The following is a 15,184-nucleotide window of genomic DNA, read 5'->3' on the forward strand; positions in this document are numbered from 1 at the left end:
AAAAAAGACATTTACATACAGATGAGTTAACATTTGCATAATGGCTCTCTGAATAACAAGAATTAAACTCAGCCGAATTGATTTGATACCACAGGTGGAGATTTGTTGTTTCATTCTGTGTTAGTGTGATTACAAACCAAATGCTGTTACAATGCAGTTATATTCAAATGCAATGGAGAGTTTGTTCACTAACACATAAAGAGAAATTTAATTTAGAGGTTACCATGGAATATGCATCCTGTTATGCTTTGCAGTCATTAATAAAAACGTGCTACAACATGCCGTTCCACCTCACAAAAGCTGAAATTAACTGTCAAATTAACAACTTTAACAAAACCCAAATGAAAACCGTAACATTCATTTGAGTCCTAGGTGTCAAAAAAATCTTGCTTCTGGTCTCCATGGCAACAGGGCTATTGGTCTCATTACTGTTTCCACAGTGTGTGTAATCGGGAGGTTTTCCAGAGAGCACCATTCATTGTCCAGATAACAAACAGCACCTTCATGCCCCCAGATAAATGGCAGATGATAATCTACCCAGACACCAGAGAAACAACACATTTGTCATGCAGGTGCACACACGTGCACACGCGTTCTAGATGTGCAGGTGTGTGTGCCACAAAGGTGCTGTTGCAATTATTGGCAGTTGCCACATTTGGAGGAGGTGTCCTTGGTTTTGTGTTGTATGTGATTATATTTGTACCTGGTAAGGTTGTGTTTTTATCTGCTGATTTTGTGTGGCAACAGAAAGCATAACTACAAGTGGTAAAAGATGCTTAGTCTTTCAGGATTTTTGCATGTGTTAGATTTTATTTCACACCACAGAAATTAAACGACAAATAATAAAGAAAAATGGTCCAATATTTTGGGAAATACACTTTCTCTCTCTTGCTAAGACTTACATAAGCTTGATGTCACTGTCATACCTATCAGTTAAATATAAATCTACAGCCAGAAGACTGTAAATTTATCTAAGCAACAAATGTAGCTTTAAATCTTAATTAGCACATTCTGTCTTGTTTGTTTAATGCCAATAAAAAGCAAAATGTAAAAATACAAAGACAAATTGTGATTCTGCATGAGGTTATGTGCCAGACTGTTTTTTGGAACCTTCCTGGCGTCGGCATGACATTGCCAGACAACCGCTAGCGGTGGTGTTTTTGTAAGGATTAAACAAATGAGGTATAATATATATGCTAATTAGTGAGTTCTGGAGGTGCTGCTATGAGGATTCTCTTACCTTTGGACAGCACCGTGCTCTTTCCTCTTCTTTTCAGTCTTTCTGCTAAGCTGAGCAAACTATGTCATGGTGGTAACTTCATATTTAATGTCTGAGTTTAATACAGGCAGTTGGAGACAATACAAACTGATCCCACTGATATACATGTTTCAGTGTGTTTCAGTGTGTGTTGTTTGTTGGTTAGATGGCTGATACTATACAGTATGTCTTGCTGTGAAACTGCCTAAACCATTTTAGTGTATCTTTAATCTTCTGGTGCTTTTAAAGTCACGGATCAGAAGACTTAAATAGATAGAATTAAAATAGAGATCAGCTCAGAGTTTTATAGAATCCATTTGAACATCCTAACAAAATATGTTAAAAAAACTACAAAAAATCAATTTCTTTATGGATTTCATTTTTAGTTTGACTTGTATGTTGAACTTATAGTGTGAGCTTAAATCATGAAACACCTCAGGACCTTTTCACATTGAACTTTCAGATAGTTCTTCAGTGTCTGTATACTGCACTTCTCATTTTGATGACAAGCTCATAAATAGAAATAGATCTATGAAGCCTAAAAGAGGCATTTTACAACCCTAAATCCCATTCTTCTTCTTTTTCATCACATATTTCATACCTCAGTGGCTCCTGTATTAAAACATAATGTCTTTTGCATTTCACATTTTTTCATTTTTATTTCACTGAACAAAGGTAAGCTGTGTTACCATGGTGATTTCAATTACTTTCATATATTAGAAAAGGCAGTCCCTCAAAGAAATTGGCAAAAAGGATGTACTGCATTAGGTTTATCTTTTTCAATCATTTTTTAACTGTTTGCGAGATAGCATTATAGTGTGTTTTTACGAAGAACTCCATAAGATTGCTAATATAGTAATCAGTGACCAGTTAATATGTTGTTTTGGAGCAGTATATAAATGTTATTCCCTGCTCAATATTCAGGGTACTTTGTCCTCCATGGTTTCTCCCCTCCAGCAGTGCCTGTGACCATCTTTGTGTTACTAACCCTCTTCCTGTACTGTTTGTCATCTTCCTCCCAGATGGAGGAGCTTCAGTGGCCTGATGGGGAGCAGGAGGTACCTATCTCTGTGTGCAGTCTGCCTTGCAAAACCGGAGAGAGAAAGAAGAGGGTAAAGGGCATGCCGTGCTGTTGGCACTGTGAGCTCTGTGATGGCTATCAGTACCAGTATGATGAGACTTCCTGTAGACTGTGCGCCTACAACATGAGGCCCAACCCCAACAGAACCGCCTGTCAACCAATCCCTATAGTGAAGCTGGAGTGGCATTCCCCTTGGGCAGTAATCCCTGTCTTCCTGGCCATGCTTGGTATTATAGCCACCATCTTTGTGATGGCGACCTTTGTGCGCTACAATGATACACCCATCGTGCGGGCGTCAGGCCGAGAACTGAGCTACGTGCTGCTAACCGGGATCTTTCTGTGTTACATCATCACATTCCTCATGATCGCCAAGCCTGACGTAGCTGTATGTGCCTTCCGGAGGATCTTCCTGGGCCTGGGTATGTGCATCAGCTACGCCGCACTGCTCACCAAGACCAACCGCATCTATCGGATCTTTGAGCAGGGCAAGCAGACGGTCACGGCCCCACGTTTCATTAGTCCCACCTCCCAGATAGCCATTACCTCCAGTCTGATCTGTGTGCAGCTGCTGGGTGTGCTGGTGTGGTTTGCGGTGGATCCCCCAAACACCATCATCGACTACGATGAGCAGAAAACCATAAACCCCATGCTGGCACGTGGCGTGCTGAAGTGTGACATCACAGATCTACAAATAATCTGCTCACTGGGCTACAGCATCCTGTTGATGGTGACTTGCACCATCTACGCCATAAAGACGAGGGATGTACCAGAAGACTTCAATGAAGCCAAGCCCATCGGCTTCACTATGTACACCACTTGCATAGTCTGGCTGGCCTTCATCCCGATTTTCTTTGGCACAGCCCAGTCAGCAGAGAAGGTGAGTCATGTCTTTCTCTTTTGCTTACTCTCTCTGTCACCACCCTTTTCTTTGTCTGTCTCGCTTCCTCGTCTCACAAATTTCCCTTTCATTTCTTGGGCCCTGTTTTTATCTTGTCCAAACATGCGCACGTACATATTTGTATAAACACAAAGTGAAAACACAAACAGTACATTAAGGGAGCACACACACATTTAGTGACTGTATGAGTTATGGGTTCATTTTCTTTTGATTTCATAATCACACGGCTCCAATGTGCATGGAAACCCCCACTAGGACTACCACAGACAGAAGTAGGCATGTGAGGGGGGAGAAACAGTTAATGTTAAGCAGCAGAATCCTGAAATGCCTGAAGTGTGATATGGATGGGGGTGCTGGCAGCTCCAGATGCCATTATCTTAGTTCTTATGCTTAAGGCTCAACGTTGACTATTATGCCATATTCTAGAAGGAAGACAAGCAGGTTGAGGAGGTGGATAAAGAGAAGGATGTGGAGCTGGAGGAGGAATGTAGGGAGAAGTGAGGAGGGGAAACAGAAGTTTGATTCGACACTTTCTCTTGACAGCTGTGCTCTCCTCAACAAAGCATTTGACTTTGGGTGCTACTGGAGTTGATTGAGAATATGACATTCTGACCTTCTGTGCTAGTCACTGCTTATCTGAGTAGGACTGGGCAGAATACAGATGCATTCATCTGCTGGGCTCATGAGCTGCGTGTGCTGCTTGGCAGGCCATGTGTACAAGACAGAGTAAAGGGGGAGTTTTCCACTGACAGAATATCTATGCTGACAGCAAAATGCTATTCCTAACCCTTTTGAGAGGCACACTGTTCGATATCCTTCCTGCTTAGCTACAGCAGGATCAGAAACTGATTTTCCTCATCTCAATTTGCTGCTGATTTCATAGATGAATTACACCCTCAGCGGCGATTAGGAGTTCATTATGTTACTCGTAGCGACTAGAGAGGCAGTAATGTGTTTATCTTTCCCCTTTATGCAGTTAACTCTTTCTTCACACCAGCCTCTGCCTAACACTTAACTCCAGTTCACACCACAACATCCTGGTGTAATGGCCTTTGTGGGTGCACTTCTGCTTGCTCCCCAGCCACTGCTGGTGAGAAGTGCCTTTCCATGTCTGGATAACATCCTGCAGTGTGGTTAAGGTGAAGTGAAGTCATCTTATATATCCTTGCAGCTTATTTATGCACAACATCTGTTTCTGCAAAAGACTGTATTTACTGTCAGATAAGATTCCTTCATGAATACTTCACCAAAACAGTGTATTTGTGTCATTAGATGATAGATGACACTGTGTCTTTGTGTCTGCATGTTTGTATGTAGAGCTGCCTTTGAATAAAATATTGGAGGGTAAATGTGATGCCTTTGACTATATCCTCATTTTCACCCATCATTCTCATCCCAGGTTGCCGAAAACAAAAAGATTTATGAAGAGACTGAGATGATAACATTGGAGCTGCTGATGATAATCCAAAAAACTCTGGTTGTCTGTTTGACCTTATGTTGTTTTGATGTTTTATATATTATAATGGATGCTGTGGCTGCAGTGAGTGGAATTTCTTTAACCTAACGCTATGCAGATGCCCTCATTTTCCACACCTGTGACTCCATCCCCCTCCCTTACATTGAAAGCCGTGTTGAGGGAAGCCATGTGAAAACGGTAACAAAAGATCACAGAACATACTCCCGCCTCCTGTGCACCTGCATGTGCTCAGTCAGCTATTCAGCACTCTCAAGTTAATGACTGTGAGAGTCACCAGCATCCAAATTCAGTTGTCCTCAGGCCTGAGGTTTGTCAGTTGATCTCCAGACCTGCGAGTCATTTCTAACAGATTTTTGAACAATCAGACAACACATATGTGCAAAACAATGTCCTACATTCTGTATTTTTAATATGTTATTTTCCGAGTAAAAGAACAAGCAAATAGATTTAAGCGATACTGTCACCGAACACAAAAACTCTTTTATTCAGCAGTCTTTAACGACAAGGCAAAATGTTTTTCACAGTTCAGAAGAATATGATGGCGATATAATGTAACATTTTTCTTGCAGCTCAAAAACTTTCTAGTACATCCCAGGAGATTTAGTGATGCTTAAAGGAATACTTCATGTCATGCAGACTTACATACTAGACCTCAGTACATGTCTAAAAGCCCATTAGACTGTTATAAGATGTGTTCTGTACCCACGTGAACTTCTTGAAGGCAGATCATGCTGCCACGTGTCATTAGCAATAACTAACTTTACTAGACAAGAACTTTCTCACTCCATCTTTCAGTAGGTAAAATGAAAATTGTAACTTCTAATCCTCCAGTCTTTCTGCAAACAACAGCACTTGACAGGATTTGACCTGACAAATTGCTGATGTGTGGTGTCTTTTGAAAATCCAGTAATATGTGAAAATTACTGCCTACCAGCTGTTTAATGCTGGAAACCTTGAGCAGACTGTACTTGAACCAGACTGCAGGAAAAACGCTCCAGCTGGTCAAGTGTAATGGCAGGAAGGAAAGGTGGTAGTTTATATTTTTAAAAATAGATGTTCAAAAATGAAAATAAAGAAAATATAACATGGACCTGTATTTGTTTATCAAGCCAGACGCAATGTTGCAGCACTGTTTTACACCATAAACAGCTGCAAAGTAGAAATTATGATACAGTTTTCATAGTTATTAGATATTAGTCAACTGCAAAAAAGTGAAATGCAGAAAATAGCAACCCATTTTTATGTGTAGCTTCTATGTGTATAGGGAAATAAATATAGTATTCAAAACTCTTAGTGCCAAAACAGTTTGGTTACCTGGTTATGTTATTTATTTGCCCATTCAATCTTAAAATAATAGCATAATCATCTACAGTGTGCAGGGACAGGCAGTGTTATTTCAGTTGTTTCTTCAGTGTACAAACAACTGAAGTAAATTTAAAAAAAATTAACATCAAACCAATTTTATATAAAAAAACTACATTGATGCATTTTACTATATCCTCATTTTCACTATCATTCTCATCCCGGGTTGCCCAAAACAAAAAGTGGGCCAAGTCAGCAGGATTCAAATGTTATTACTTGCATGTGCGTATTACGTGCATGTTTGCTATTTATGGAAGTAAGAGCTTTAAGAGGAAATTGGGGGATGGCTTAATAACTAGTGCTAAATCTTATAATTTGAAACTCTTGTTCCAATAAGGGAAAACATGGTGTAAAAGCCCAAAGCACAGATCCCAGACACGTCTGTGTGCAAGGCAAGTTAAAAGGTCAGTTTACTGAAATTCGATGACAGTGCAGGCACAATCAAGATAACAGGAGCACATTTTAACACCAGGATTAATAGCAATTGGATATCATTATCCTATCAGCACTGCCCATCCAAATGGTTTTACAAAGCCTATAATGGTGCTGTGTCATGCATGTATTGTGCAGAAATGCATCACTCCAAGGAGAACAATATATAGTAATCTTCTACATTAGGTGCTCTTTAGGGGGGATCGTTTTTTCTGTAATCATACTCATTGTTCTATTTATAACAAAAGAGTGGTTGGCATCTAGTGAGGGGACATAATTATTTTCAAATACAAGTTTATGACCTTGCCTCAAAAGATAATATGAACAGAGGTTGATTTGAGCTATCAGAGTCTGATTTATTACTGCCAGTATTGTTGTTCTGGCAATATCATCACTGTTGCAAAGTTCCATTTTCCATCTTGCAAAAAAGTGTAACATTGTGAGGACACTGGTTTTTGTCTGGTTTTGCATAAACAGCATGTAATCTCCCTTCCACCAGCCACAAAAATAACAATGTTTTTATCAAAACAGTGTCTTTGGAATGCTGGAGGGCTCCTGAATATTGGCCAAGGTTTGGGCAAATTCTTTATTTCCTACTCAGAGACACCTGATTACTTGGGCCCTTTTTAGAGAAATGAGCATACCACATAAACTGATTGTTTGCATTATGAATTGCCTCCTGCTTTGACATAAGCATGATCATCTACACAGAAAGCGGTTTCTCTTTGCACTCAAAGCCAGAAAGAGTTGTTCATGACATGAGCTGGTAAGTAGGACATCCAAAACAACAAGAGACCTCCAGGTAGATGAGAGGAAACTTCAAATCCCCTGGATCCATTATTGAAGACTTTCTCAAACAGGGCAGAGAGCATCCTAATTTTGACTTACTGAATCAAGTCCTTATCACTGTGTACATTTATAGTGCTCAACCATACCCAACTAAATTGTCTTTGTACTAAGTATATCCCTGGTGGGTATGATTATGAGAATTATAATCAACAGCTTTTTGTCTAAATGGAAGGCTTGTCAATGAGATGTAAAATTTTAAAGTGACTGTTTGATTCCTGATGAGGCTCTTAATAAATCATTACCATGGTTATAAATAGAGAGTTGCCAAGCAGTTGTGAAAATCACTTCATGTATTTATTTATGTTAAAGCAACAGGAATTAATAATGAATGTTGTGTGACAAGCTAAACATTCAAGTGGTGGGTGAGAGGGGCTATGAATTTGGGTCAAGCTCATAGAGAGGCACAATGGAAATCACTGTCTCCATGAGACAGTAAGAAGAGGATTTGGTGTGTGTGTGTGTGTGTGTCTGTGAGGAGTTGTATTAGAAGGAATGAAAGCCACCATGCCTACAGTACAGGTTTGTGTGGGTGTGTATGTGTGTTTGCTTTTGTGTGACGAGTGTGCGCATGCACCTAGTGTTTATCGTGTGCCTGCTCCGGAATCAACTCTCCTGCATGGTCAATAAATCAGTTCTGATAGGGTCAGCGTTGCAGCGTCTAAGGTATCAGAATCTCATTAAAGGCCTCTCCTAGTCATGTTTATTTGCTTGCACCAAACTCTGTAGTGTTGCTATGGATACCAGACAGGTTACCAAACATGGAAACACAGGGGAGAGATTCTCTGGTGATTATATTTGATGCCATATGTATTACTTCCAATGCTTTTATTGGTTGTCCTAATATCTAATTATAAAGGCAGCACATTCACAGCTCAGACGCATAGAGAAGGCACTAAATTTCCATCCAGCGAGAGCATTGTGATATTCATACAGTTATTAATGCATGGTGCACCAGCCAGATCACTGGCTCTGATGCTGCTCCACAGAGAAACAGGAGGGGATGGAGAGCAAAAGAAGCAGCTCAGTGTATTGGCATTTTGATCATATCAGGCATCTAAATGATTGGTGGAGATTGGAAGACAGACATCACTGAAATGTAAATGAGTCTATCTTGTATGAAAGAAATCACCATTAGTTGTGCTATTTACCAAGAAAAACAGCAAATGCAAATGGTGACATTTCTTCCTCGCCGAAACAGTGAGCAGTTTGCTGCTCTGCACTGTAGTGCCTAATGCGTTTACAATTGTATCCTCTCCCCAACCACTTTACCAGCGGCTGACTGGAAGAAACCATATACAGTAAGTGACAGCTGATGCTTTCAAGTGCAGTAGATTAGTGAAAAAAGCTTTGGTGATCTGCTCTTGAAACAATAATGCACCCTCCCGAAGTGATTCTTTCTCCTTCAAGACCCTTATATAAAACAAGGGGCTCTCACATGTCTGCTGAATTGCTGACTTCACTACCTCTCAGAAGGATCATTGCCTGGTAATGAAGTTGCTATATAAAATTTATGTTAACCTAAATCATAGCATGATCTGGGTTATGTAAGCTATCATTTACTATTTTATAATGTTAAAGGTATTATGTAAAGGAATGTCATGGAGGCAGCATTTAATAAGAGAACGTACTTGTGTAAGGCTCACATGAATGGCAAACCTATGAATGATGTTAACCACTTAACACAGCGAGAGCCTTTCACAGGCTTCACTCCACTGAGTGTAAAGCTGCTAAGAAAAATGTAGATCTGCTAAACTGCAAATGCAATGTTCTTAGTCCATTCGTAGGCTCTTGCAATACTTTTAAGGGGATCATTAAACTTTAAATTACATTAAAATGGGCCTGGCTACAGGAATTGTTAGTGGAGGAATAAATAGCTCACCAGCTGTAAATTGGTCTGATGACTTGTTAGATAAAACATCTGTTTTGTTGGGAACAGGGATGTAACTGGACCATGTCTCAGACATGATCCTCATCCAATAGAGCGGGCTATCAGTTTAGTGAAGGATCCAAATGGGCACACTAGTAGAAAAGAAGCCATGTGAGGACATTTTGATAAAATCACGGTGATGCTTCTGATACTGTCATTAATACGCTTGAACCATCTTTGACATGAGTGAGTAGCTGCAGGTCAGGCTTTAATAAATGCTGCTGGATTATGTTACGGTGCGCACGACTGCCTCTTTCCCCACAGTAAATATCCAAACCACCTACGCGTTTGATAATCATGTCAGGTCAACAAAACAGGAACTTAATCATTTAATTGAATTATCATTTATTATCAGGAGGTTTTGTATAATACGATTATATCAAACAGACATTCCTTAATGATGTCCTTCTGTCAGCAAATTTTTCTTTTCTTTCAGACTGAAAAAAGGACAAGCTATAAATATTTTCCATGGATTCTTAGATTTTGTTATTGTACTGTGATTATTATTAGGATTTGCCTTTATCACTGTGCTCAACAGTGTGGCTCTAATTGACCACAGATGTTTGGCCATCAGAGCTGTCTTTTACGTCATGTTTTTATGAGATTTTAAATACCACTCTCAAGTTAATTATCTGCCTCATAGAGCAACCAAATCAATGTTTATACAATATGGAAAGGAACTGTCCATTTATATTATGTTTTCTGCGATTGCATTCTTTATTAATATCACTTTTTACCTTTATCTGTGCTTCCTTCCAGCTGTACATTCAGACAACCACCCTGACCATTTCCATGAACCTCAGTGCCTCAGTAGCACTGGGCATGCTCTACATGCCCAAGGTGTACATCATTATCTTCCACCCTGAGCTGAACGTACAGAAGAGGAAGCGTAGCTTCAAGGCTGTGGTCACAGCTGCCACAATGTCATCACGGCTGTCTCAGAAGCCCAACGAGAGGCCCAATGGAGAGGCTAAGACTGAACTGTGTGAGAACCCCACTGCTGACCCAATGAGTAAGTATCCCAGTGAGAGAATGACAAAGCTTCAGAGCTCCACACGTATGCATCATGAACAAAGCTCATTTATGTTTATATTAAATCGCAATGCTTTTAGTCAAAAATGCATTTAGATTTAATTATCTAATCTGTCATAAGCGTATGTCATAGGACTTTAAGTTCCCCAATTGCCATAAGCTATAGTATACAGTACAAATATTTAACGAATGGTGTAAAACACACTATAACATGCACAGATATAAAGATATATTTGTGTATAATTACCAGTATGTTGTGTCCTATGAAGAGTTATTTTATATTACATTTCACTACAATCAAGAAGAGTTTAACCTACGGTATATTAATCATACTATATTATCCATTATGGGTTATTACTATTACTATTACTATTACTATTACTATTACTTTCAAATGCAGTACCTACTTACTTATATAAAAAAAAAACACTATACTGCATGCCAGTATTACACACATGAATTTTTAGTCAGGTGGTTGTGGTTTATAGTGAACTCACAGACTGACTGATCGGTCTTCAATGAGTTATGAAACCCAAGAGATTAGTGTGTGATACAGACTGCAAGGAAGACCCGAAGATGAGATCTACAGACTGTAATCTGTGCAATGGAGGTTTCAATTGGTTTCAAATCTTATTTTCCCAAGAAGGGTAAATGAGATGTCTCTTTTCTTTTTCATACATTTCTCATATTTCCTTTCTTGTACCAGAAAGTCCAATTCCAGCAATTTAATTGGCTGGCTCCTTGAGTAAAAATGTGTATAATGTCTTATAGAATAGACCCTGTTATCTTGTTTTCCTGATAAATGGTTAGACCTTTAGCCAAAGTGCACAGCAGAGAGCATGAGAGAAGATTGGGGCTTGCTCTGGGAAGAGATTTGAAGAAGCAAATCTTTTTCTCCAAGAATGGAAGGAGATAATCTGTCTCTGTAGCAGTGTGTTACTCATACCACCCTTCACCTAAAACAGAAGCCATGATCCCTTTTCCAAAGATAATACTGTGTGTGAGTGGAGAAGCCTACATACCTCCATGGGTAGATGATATATTGTTTGTTTTGGGTAAGAAACACCAACACTAATAAGGGTTTTAGAGAAAAAATTTAGACCAATTTTAGACCAGTGTTGCCATGGAAGCTCTTTGCTCTTCTCTAGTTGTCAGGACTGAGACAGAGATGATTGACACCTCATGCAAATCATGCGTCACTGGCTCCAAAGGGCTCCTCTCTTGCAACGCTTCTAATCACATACAGCGATCATGGCACCCACAGGTGCACCATCCCCTCAGCCCCTCTTTGAATTATGCCTCTGAGATGACAGATTTTCCTGGGAATTTCTCCAAACATCCAACAGTTGTCACACTCATCTGTCATGAGTCGAACGCGCTCGTGTATGTGTGTATGCGACTGTGAGTGTGGATATGTGCATGTGGTTTTCAGTGTGTGACTGTGAGTTAAACACATGCAAGTCAGAGAGCTGATGCAAGCGTATCGGGACGGGGAACCTATCCTTGCCTCTCACATGTGACTCATCTAGCAAATACATACTCTGCATTGAGGGTGAAAACTTAACATCTGTCATAGCAACACTTCAAAAGTCCCCAAGCAGGGCATGGGCGGCCCTCCTGAAAGTGCACTGTGTCATCTGTACCACGAGTCTCTCACCTTCTGTCTTTTTAACGTGAATGTCTTCTCGCCTCGTCTCCCATCATCGTGCACTCTCTCTGCCTCACGCTCTTCCTTTTTAGCAACAGTGGAAGTGACATTTATTAATGGCAAATTTATGTGCATGACCGCCCAGAAACCTGAACTATGCCTCGACCAATCCCTGGGGACTGTCCGTCAATTCCTGTAACCATCAGAGCACCAAATACTCCCCTTTCTGCCCATTATGAGATGACTGGAAGTGATTTATGGAATTGAGAGTATTAACAGTATTAACAGATTTGAACTGGTATTGATATAGTGTCATGTCTTTATGAATATCCTGCAAGAGTCAGGAGGATCCACCCTGTAATTCAGAGGTGTTGAATTGATTCACTGTCCAGAGTTATGTTTTTGTTTGTTTGGGTTTATTTTTATGTAAATGAACCAAAACTAGCATGTGTGGATGCCATAATGCTTTTCACTTCATTAACGAATACTGTGGTATGAAAACAGGACTCAGGTCAAAATATAAGCCAAATTATGGGTTAAGAATGGAAGAATAATCATTATCTGTATTAAGAACTAAGATGATAACATAGGTTGATGTTTTGATCCTATACACATGCATGCACATGCAGCTTGTTGCCCTAAAATGAGCTTCCTGAGGCCTGTTTGTGGTTACCAGCAAGAATCTGTTGTACATTTTCTGATGTTTTATTCATCATACTTGGTGGCCCAGACTACAAAATGCAGCTGTAAAGAAATGGTGCAAATTTAATTGCTTAGTCCATGGGAGTTGGTCACCATAGCAACATTAAAGCAGTTGAATGAATTTATAACAACATGTCTGATTAAGAAAATCTACATCAACCTTCTCAAATGCTCAGAAGCACATTTCCTTATCTTAGATTTTACCACCATAACATCACACCTCTCCTGATATATCAATCAACTAATCAAAGACTAATCATGGCTTTAGATTTAATTCCCTAAATAAGACTTCAATAGAAGTCACAACCTCAGTTCACAAACAGCTCCTTCACTCCGAGGGTTAGAAACACAAATTGGACCTCATAACGATAGATATTCGAGAGGAGACACAAACACACCCCGCACCTAGGCACTCAGCCACATTCAGATATGTTTCCATGGCAATCCAGACTGGGATCACATTGCATGCCCTAGCATTTGTTCAGTGCCCACTTGTGTGGTGTGTGTTTTTTATCACTAGTTAACATCTGAAAATAGAAACTAAGGCTTTACATGGGGGCATTGTGAGTTGAAATGATATACTAGGCCAGAAAATATTGCTACTAACTGCAGACAGCTGGTGATAAGAATGGAATGCATAGAAAGAAATTACCAAAGTGGATGATTTTCTTTTTTCTTTTAGCCCTCTTCAAAGTTAATGTTTATCTTTCTTACTCTGTTCTCAGGTCAAGCAACCAAGAAAACATATGTGAGTTACAACAACCTCAGGATCTGAGCTGCTTGAAAATGAATGCAGTTTGTTAGTGTTAGTGATTGACAAATGGAAGGATCTATAGAGGGACAGAGAAAGATAGTCGGGAAAGAGAGAACACAGGCGTCCCAGCACCACCTGCAGTACCTATGCACTCCAGGACTGTGGATAGAGTCCAGCCTTCATCCAGACATGATACATGAGTCTTGACACAGGCTAGCACAGCTGTAGGCCAAGTGGCTGGGTCAACCTCCAGAACCAAATGGTAGGTTTTAAGCTTGTGTGGTGCCCCCCCCTTTCCAACACAGAACAGCCTGCCTGTGAAAAGGGGTCATTGTGAACGAGGACAACCGTGAAAAAGGGGGACAGTGGATCTGGTTTCAAGATTTTTTATTTTGAAATGTCATTAAAGCCATATTCTCTTGGGGTTCCCATTAGCTGATTTCTGTTTTGTATTGTTTATAAGTGATTTTCTTCTGTGCCTCTTTTTCTTGAAGTTGATTTAATTGCCCTGAACAGCTAGCCCTGCCACATACTGGATTTAGTTTTACCGAAATCAACTCCAATCGGTCCCAGATGATTATCATGCTAGAATGATGGGCATTGTAAGTATATTTTTTTGTAAATATTCAAGAGTATTTTCATGTTTGGAGTACAAAAATAGATATCCAGTCTTTGTTCAATTGGATTTGAATGGTAATGAAAAGCACCACAAAGTGTTCACTTTGCATGTGCCAATGTTTGTTTGTTCTACTTGATGTAAACAAAAAAATGAAAAAAGAAATAAATTCTGAAAAATCATAATGAGCTTCAGCATCCTTCTGCAGTTTGTTTTCTTTACTAGAACTAAACTTCATTGACAGAATATGGATATGGCTTTAATCTGTTGTTAAATTGACCCCACTCCCTAACCCCTCACCCTGTATCTGCAAGCATGTTTGTTTTATATTGTTTCGTACTGGGTATATTATGCCTAATTATGGTGTGGGAAACATTAATATTGAAGCAATCATGCAAGTATGTTGTGATGTTTGTCAAATTATGAATATGTAATAAAATCATTTTGTTATCTTTTGTATAATTAAACCAGACAGCATATCATTGTTATTTCTGTGTGTATCTGTCTGTCTGTCTGTCTGTCTGTATAAGTGGTCATGTTTCTTAGCAGGAGTGAGCACAGCGTGTTTAATCTGATGTATGCAGAAGTACAATTAATCACTGTGTTGTTTCTGGGGTTTCTGTAAACTGAAAGAAATGTCATGCTCACTCGCTGTCTCACCCCATGACAGACCAGATTAGAGAGCTCACTGAGCAGCGCTGTCATGCAGAGGAGATGAGACCCTGTGAGAGAGAGGATGTCCACTAGCTGACTCCTTCACTCACCCTTTGCGCTTTCTGTCTCATCCTGTGTTGCTCTTGTTCCACCAGGTCTCACCATCAATACCGTAAAAAAAAAACATCCTATAAAAAATTTTTTTTATATGTACATATAAATATCTCTCTCTCTCGCTCTCTCTCTCTCTCTCTATATATATATATACACACACACACACATATATATATATATATATATATATATATAATATAATTATATATATATACATACACATACACACACACACACACACACACACACATATATATATATATATATATATATAAATTATATTACATAAAGGTGTAAATAGGCCACACATGAAGGATTCCATCAGGTAAGCATCAAGGCTGTTACATGGAGAAATGATATGTGACCAAGAGATGCTGATT

General features: G+C 39.5%; 1 protein-coding gene across 1 annotated transcript in view; it reads left to right on the top strand.

Annotated features, from left to right (window-relative positions):
* The window catches only part of LOC113145610 (metabotropic glutamate receptor 7-like), a 52,768-nt gene extending 39,141 nt beyond the window's left edge, over positions 1-13,627 (top strand). The window contains exons 8-10 of the mRNA XM_026332529.1: positions 2,281-3,216; positions 10,044-10,296; positions 13,392-13,627. Of these exons, the coding sequence (XP_026188314.1) occupies positions 2,281-3,216; positions 10,044-10,296; positions 13,392-13,441 (1,239 nt within the window). The 3' untranslated portion in view covers positions 13,442-13,627. The remainder of the gene's footprint in view (positions 1-2,280; positions 3,217-10,043; positions 10,297-13,391) is intronic.
* Positions 13,628-15,184: the final 1,557 nt, after the last annotated feature.

This window comes from Mastacembelus armatus, chromosome 7, assembly GCF_900324485.2.
Source record: "Mastacembelus armatus chromosome 7, fMasArm1.2, whole genome shotgun sequence".
NCBI lineage: Eukaryota > Metazoa > Chordata > Actinopteri > Synbranchiformes > Mastacembelidae > Mastacembelus > Mastacembelus armatus.